General features: G+C 37.5%; 1 protein-coding gene across 1 annotated transcript in view; it reads left to right on the plus strand.

Moving 5' to 3' along the window:
* The window catches only part of NPHP3 (nephrocystin 3), a gene marked incomplete at its 5' end in the record, with an annotated part of 25,532 nt that continues 17,950 nt past the window's right edge, over positions 1-7,582 (plus strand). Inside the window, 7 exon segments of the mRNA XM_005423978.3 lie at positions 1-189; positions 1,349-1,474; positions 2,780-2,930; positions 3,688-3,840; positions 5,169-5,302; positions 5,553-5,713; positions 7,136-7,283. Of these exon segments, the coding sequence (XP_005424035.1) occupies positions 1-189; positions 1,349-1,474; positions 2,780-2,930; positions 3,688-3,840; positions 5,169-5,302; positions 5,553-5,713; positions 7,136-7,283 (1,062 nt within the window).

The following is a 7,582-nucleotide window of genomic DNA, read 5'->3' on the forward strand; positions in this document are numbered from 1 at the left end:
GGCGGCCTCATCGGGGCCAGCTTCAAGTCGACGGCCTCGGTGCAGGAGCTGGAGTGCGTGGCCGAGTACGAGCGCCTGAGGAAGGAGTACGAGATCTTCCGCGTCAGCAAGAACAACGAGGTGGCCTCCATGGTGAAGAAGGAGGCCAAGCTGGACAGGGAGAACAAGCGGCTGCGCGCCGAGCTGCAGGTAGCGCCCGCTGCCCCGCGGGTACTGAGGGCACTGAGCCGCGATGCTGAGGCTGCCAGGGACTCGTCCCGCTTCCTGGGGAAAGCTGTGGCAGGGAGGTGACGGGTGCGAGGGAAGGCAAGGTGCTGGGTGTGAAAAACGCTAATCACTTGTTTTTAAAATTTTAAAAGTTTAATAGTAATAAAATGGTTATAAGAATAGTAATACAGTTAGAGTAATAATAATTTGGACAATTTGAATTAGGACAATATGAGACAATAGAGACAAAGAGTTACGGACGTCCGGGTACCTTTTTCTGGGCAGCACGAGCCTGAAAAAGGACACACGTTAACAGAGGATTAACCCTTAAAAACAATAGCCTGTTGCATAGTCATACACTTCTTACATGATGCATAAATTCTATTCAAGTACAGGATTCTGTCTGGTCATTGTCAACTTCTTCTGAATCCTAACAGCGCCTTCCAGGCGGGAAGAAGTTCGTTTCTTCTGATAAGAGGGCAATAAATTCTTTTTCTCTGAAAGATTTAGGTATCCTGTGGCTGCTATTTCTCTGCAAGTCCTTTCTTTAAAAAAAAGTATCCTACATAGCATAGTTTCTATTTTAGCATTTTTTATAACCTAAAACTATATTTAACACACTACTTAAGAGAATTAATACAGCATTACTTTCTAACACAACACATATAATATTCATTTTAATATTTGCGAAAAGCCAATCATAAAATACGCATTTTTCACACTGGGGAAGTGGGGTCCCGGTGCTCTCCTGCCAAACCATCGGGATGCCCTCAAAGTGCACCTCTGGGGATGGGGACCATGCTCTGCGCAGCTGTGGCGACCTGGGAATGGGCTGAAGTTGTGCCAGGGGAGGCTTAGGCAGGATATTGAAAAAGGTTCCTCACCCAGAGGGTGCTGGGCACTGAAACAGACTCCCCAGGGAAGTGGTCACAGCACAAGCCTGACAGAGTTCAAGAAGTGTTTGGACAGTGGTGTCGGGCACGTGGTGTGACTGTTGGAGTGTCCTGTGCAGGACCAGGAGTTGGACTCGATGGAGAGATGTAGGGTGCTGAGATAATACTGTAGTCGGACCTGAAAAGTGATCTGAAACCTCTTATGGGCAATAAAACTCTGAAAAAAATGAATTACTAAATGTTTTCAGGCACTTCAGAAAACATACCAGAAAATACTTAGAGAGAAAGAAAGTGCATTAGAAGCTAAATACCAAGCCATGGAGAGAGCTGCTACTTTTGAACATGATCGAGACAAGGTCAAAAGGCAATTCAAGGTATGTTTTGACTTTTCTATTCCTGGGAAAATGACCAAAAAAGATGGATGTCACTTGTTCTCATTCCTCAAATGAACCCTTCTCCAAAAGCTTTCATGAGAGCCTCTCCTTCTTAAAGATACCTTAGAGTGTCGTAGCAGTAGATGCCTATTTCCATTAAAGTAATCCTATTGAAAACTCTCTGTAAGACTAAGAGGAGAAAAATATGAAATAACTTTATAAATATGAAAATAAGAATATGAAGTGATACATCATAAACTAAATTCCTGCATTAAATTTGAACACAGGAGTATATTTATATTTGAGAGTGACGAGAAGACATGAGCTGCAAACTGACACATGCTGAAGTGTGTTCCATTAGTAAATAATGGAACTCCACAGAGTTCCATTATAAATGTTATACTTTGAATTGTAAGGTGTAACATGTCTAGCTTACATTTTTAAAAAAACTGTGTATTGGTGCATCTCTTTTGGCTGCAAAAATGTGATAGTTAGAGACAGTTTGCGCTCCCTGCAGAATGACTTGAAAGGCCAGGCAAATGTTTCTGCTTTTCCTTTGCTGCAGATGATACTTTTGTCGCCCACAACAGGTCCTAGTTTTTCACTATTTTCAAGATTTTTCATGTCCTTAATTTTAGTTGTCTGTAACTACATGTAGTTCATGTTTGTCAGATATATAAAAAGAGGATTGGTTCAGACCTTATTTAAGAAAATGAGACTTGAAGACTACTTCATTTCTTTGAATTTAGAACTAGATTCATGTTTTCTTTCCCACATGATGGTAATAAGTTACAAACAGGACAGCTGGAGATGCTTGATCAATTTCTGCAACAATAAAATGTAAATACAAGATTATATGTAATTGTAAATAAAAACATGGAAGAATAAAAGGGAACCTTTGAAAAAATTGTTCCATGTGTAGCAATTTTAGAAGACAAAGTTTTAAAAGTAAAAAGACTTGTTTTCATTTTTCATGAACATGCTAATGCAGGCTTCTTTCAACATTTGTAGCAATTTTAGAAGACAATAAAGTTTTAAAAGTAAAAATACTTGTTTTCATTTTTAATGAACATGCTAATGCAGGCTTCTTTCAGAATGGTATGCTAAGGTTTATAATGGTAAAATTTTAAAAATAGATAATTTTAAACTGTGGTTTCTTGCTTATTTCTGATTCATGATGGCTTCAGATTGACATTTTCATGCCTTTGCCTGGTAAATGAATGCTAAAAACTTACTTTTCCAATTGAAAGTAGATAACATGAGCTCAGGAATAGATGCTGATTTTTTTTTCCTTCCTGCTAATAGATTTTTAGAGAAACTAAAGAAAATGAGATCCAGGACTTACTGAGGGCCAAACGAGAGCTAGAAGCAAAACTCCAGAGACTCCAGGCCCAGGGAATCCAAGTGTTTGATCCTGAAGAGTCTGATTCTGACGATAATTGCACAGATGTTACAGGTGAGCATTTCATCCCCATCACTTTATGTTGGAACATGACTGAAGTCTCCAAAGAGTAAAGCAGAAGACGCCTATTTATGTTGTTTTGAAAAAAAGTTTTATTAATCCAGATGAAAAGCAGCTTAAAGTAGTTTGAAGAGTAAAAGCAGCAAACCTTGCAAACTTGGTTTAGATTGTGGGAACCTCACATTTCTGATGTTACAAATGAGTAAATGAAGACAGAATACTGTCTAGACACAGTTACTTGAACACTTTTTATAAGTTGTTCCATTAGCTGTTCTGAGTTTCTAGTCTTTTCTGAGTTCTCTTATTCTGTATCTGAGAGATGATGCTCCAGCATATCCAAAAATCACACCAGAAACTAGAGGGAGTCTTAGACACTTTGGATGATGACATATGCCAGTGTCAGATGCTGTGTGTTCCAGAACAGCAGAGTTAGATCTTTAACAAAGAAGAAGTAGGTACAAAACCTTGTATATGCTGTATGAGGAATTTACTAACGTGGAAAGGATTCAGATGGGTATGTGAGCAATCTGTTTAATAGCAAATATTAGGAAATACCCTCAGCCTTTGGTGTCATGGATTCTCGTTATTTTTGGACAAGCAACCATTTAGAACTACAGCACACAAAGGTGTGAGGAAATCTGCTGAAGGAAAAAAAATATGGTCAGTGGTATTGGCTGGATTATTTAGAACTGACAATTTACCTTGTGTAGTGAAAATGAAGAGGGATTTTTGTTTGTTTTCCAATTCTTAGCTGCTGGGGCACCGTCTGAATACTGGAATGGAGGAGTGTTGGGAAGTGAGCCATCCATGGGTAGTATGATGCAACTTCAGCAATCTTTCAGAGGGCCAGAATTTGCTCATAGCTCCATAGATGTCGAGGGACCATTTGCAAATATAAACAGAGGTAAGTAATGATAATTCATTTTGCTGGGATTGTAGGTGTCTGGAATTTTTCAACTATGCTTAAATAACTCTGTTTCTTCTTAGATCCTTTTCTGTCCACTCTTGGGTAATTTAACTAAAGGATTATTTGGAATTCCTTGTAAAAAATAAGGAAATGTAGCTATATTTTTAATATATATGATGACTATGGTATGTGTAGCAGTGATTTTAGCAAACAGCAGTTACCAGTGCTTGGTTGTTAATATGTTCCTTATGTTGAGAATGGAAGATAGTGGCTCCTTCTTTCAATATCTGCTGGTGTTCTTCTTTTACATTTGTATTCAGATTCTCTACTTCCTGAGTATGAATGTCATATTCTTATTAGAATAAATTATACCACTGTTTTGTTCATTGATTTTGCATGGATTTTGAGTCTGCCTAGGAGGCCACTTATGGAAATCTGATTGTAAGACCAGGATATACAGTTGTAATGTAAATCAGTGCTTGATATTTTCTTGTCAATAATTGCTGTTCTGAACTTTGTTTCCCAAGTGGCCTCTTGTATATTGGCTTCTGATACTCTGGTTTCCTTTGCTGTTGTCCTGGCTCTGGAACCTCTCCTGGATATAGTTGGCTTTTAGCAGTTTTTCCCTTTTTAGTTCAATCCTTCAGGCTCTGTCTGATTCAGAAATCTGTGCCTGCAAAGTGGGAGGGGTGGGTCTTCCCTGTGGTGGTTCCAGCTTCATACACTAAGCCTTTCATCAATCTATGTGGTCCTGAGAAGAGAACCTATTCCTATCTTGAAAGAATGACCAGCCACAAAATGAAGAGTCTAAGAAAGTTTTAAAACTCATTGCTTCTGTAGGGAATAAACATACAGTGCTACAGAAAGCAATGGATTTTTTTCTCCAGAAGAGGAAATTCCCACAGTGTTTTGCTGTCATTTATTCACGTGGTCTAATTGAAATATGTGTAGGTCTGAAGGACAAAAAAAATGTTTGGTTATGAGTGAATTTATTACTCCTGCATATTGGTACTTATTTTACAACTATCAGCTTGATTTTGTGGAAACATTTCATCAATCATTTTTAAAGGAGATATCATTGTGATGATGACAATATGAACATATTTAACACTTTTATTTTGCCACATTGTCAAATTGTGTGACATTATCAAATGGTATGAGTTCTCAAAATTTGTAAAATTTAAATAATTGAGTAAAAACACTGCTACTATTTTAAATGAAGTGTAGTATTCAGGATGTTAAGAGGTGATGACTTAACTGTTATGCGGTGCGTTGACATGTGAAGATGTCTAAGACTTCATTTTGGGTTTTTTTTTCATTGGCAGATGATTGGGATGCTGCTGTTGCCAGTTTATTGCAGGTTACTCCTCTGTTTTCCCACTCTCTGTGGAGTAACACAGTAAGATGTTATATTATCAGTACAGATGAGACTCAGCCAGAAGTGACCATCTTCATTAGAGTGAGTACCCCCAAACCTGTACTCACTTATGTGCTGTCTTGTTTCCAATGTGATGCTGGTTCAGAAATTTGTCTAATACTTCTTAAAAGCTTTAGTAGGTGTAGTCTGATTTCAGTGAAATCAGTGAAAGTATTGTCAAGGGCTTCAGGGGAACAAAGTGCTTAGAGAAAAGAAACTGAGATTTGTTTGGTAGGTCCTTAGTGCTATGCATGGTTAGTAATAAAGCACTGTTGCTCTCATTTGCTTTCAGAACTACTCTCCAAAACTTCAGAGAGTCTGTGAAACAATGGGGTACTTCTTTCAAGTCGTTAATTTTTCAGCAGAGAATGAAAGACCTCTTCGGGATGTAAGAAAATGGGAAATAGAAAAAAGTTCATTAGTAATTTTGCTCCTGCATTTAACTTTGCCAAGGTGAGTATTTTCCAGGCTGGTGAAACACATGGCAACTTGTAATTTATGCAGAGTGCATAGCTTATTAAAATGTATGGGATGCTTTGCTCAGTATGTTTCCTAAGCTAGTAACTTCAAAGTGATACTCCTTCAAACTTTAGGTTTGCTAATGTAGACACTTTAAAAGAATGAATCAGCTTTGTACCATTTTCGTTTTCTTGTAGCTACAAATTCTCTTAAAATACAGCTTGAACAATGTCTTAATAACATACAGAAATGTTTTGCTTTCCAAGAGGAGCTCTCTGTTGGGCATGTGGTTATGTCTTAGGAATTCAAGATGGCTGATGTGAATGTCATCAGTGTTTTTCATTTGCTTATCTAGCCTTACACCTGTCCATAGTATTTGAGGTTTATTCTATCACATATTAGTTCCTGGTTTTGGCTGTCTTTGAGACTAATTTCATGGCTCTCCTGTGTGTTACTGTATGCTGTCTTTTGACAGCTTTGATTTAGTGAAGTCATGATGTTTCATGACAAATAGTGATGGAATGTGGTCTGTTTGTTCAGTGAGTAATTTCTTAACCTTCTAGAAGAAGAAGCATGATTCACTAAAGAAAATACACCAAAGGAGGGATACTTTTGAATTGTGTTAGGAATGTTACTGTTATGTGTTATATGCTGTTGCCAAATAACCCAGTTTTATGTATGTGGAGCAAAAATGTGTAAGAACAAAATATTCAGGGAAAAAAAGCCCCTGAAAGTATTAATTTAGAGAACTTCTCTTAGAAAAACTCTGATGAGAATTGTAGTGCTTGTGTAAAGATGGTAATATTTGGGCAATCTTGTCTGCTATTATCAGCATCCCCAAGTAGTACAGTTCCTTTGTGGAACAGCAATAGATATCTGTGGATATCATTCACATATATAAATGCAAAGTGCTTTTGAATTTGGAGGTGTCAAATTCTCCTTTTAAGATACTATAAATTGAAAGACTGACACCCAAGACACCTGAAAAATACTAAAGGACTCTTCCTAAAAAGATCAAAGATAGAACAGAACCTTCAGATAACTGGTAGCAAAGCATATATATGATGCTTATTAATCATATGTGAAACCATACTTTTTCCATGCAAGGCAATTACCTTTCACTCTGCATATTGCTATGACAGGAAAAACAACTTTAAATTTACCAAACAATAATTGTAAAAATTAGTACATGGTTTTGCTGGTTTTGGTACAAGTAGCATAAATCTCTCTCTTAGCTTTTTCTTGCTTCAGAATTTTTCTCAAATTCTCTGTTGAAGTATTTGATTGCTTTTTGCTATAAATAGATATGACTTTTGAATTAGATTTTGCAGTGAAACCCATCTTCGGAGCTTGTGTTGATTGAACTGTTTACTACAGCAGTGTAATATAGCACAAGAATGCTGATTTCCAATCTAGTTGTTTGTTGGAGGACTGTGAAGAAGCCTTCTTGAGAAATCCAGAAGAAAAACCCCGGTTAATTTACCACAGAAGGGAGGACGGCAAAGTCAGTTCAGTCTCAGTGCAACAGTTAATTGAGCAAATTTCTTGCATGAACAAAGCAAAGGTATGGCATTTAAAAATTGCTGTAAACAACACTGCATGCTGATAGTCCCAGATTTTAGAAGAAATTGCATTGCACTCATTGCCCTGGCTGCTCATTCTGTCAGCAGATTGATGAAGCTGAAATTTATGAATGTTATGAAATTTTCATTAGCAGGGTAGAAAAAAAAAGCCACCACATTTTCACTGAAAAAAAATGGCTATGCTGTAAGGTTAGAATTTCTTACCTGTATTTAGGCATTCAAATGGCAAAGTTGTTTATCTGAGGTCCCTCTGTAGCCACTGAAGGGAATGAAGTATAAC

Source organism: Geospiza fortis, unplaced genomic scaffold, assembly GCF_000277835.1.
Source record: "Geospiza fortis unplaced genomic scaffold, GeoFor_1.0 scaffold346, whole genome shotgun sequence".
NCBI classification, from domain to species: Eukaryota; Metazoa; Chordata; class Aves; order Passeriformes; family Thraupidae; genus Geospiza; species Geospiza fortis.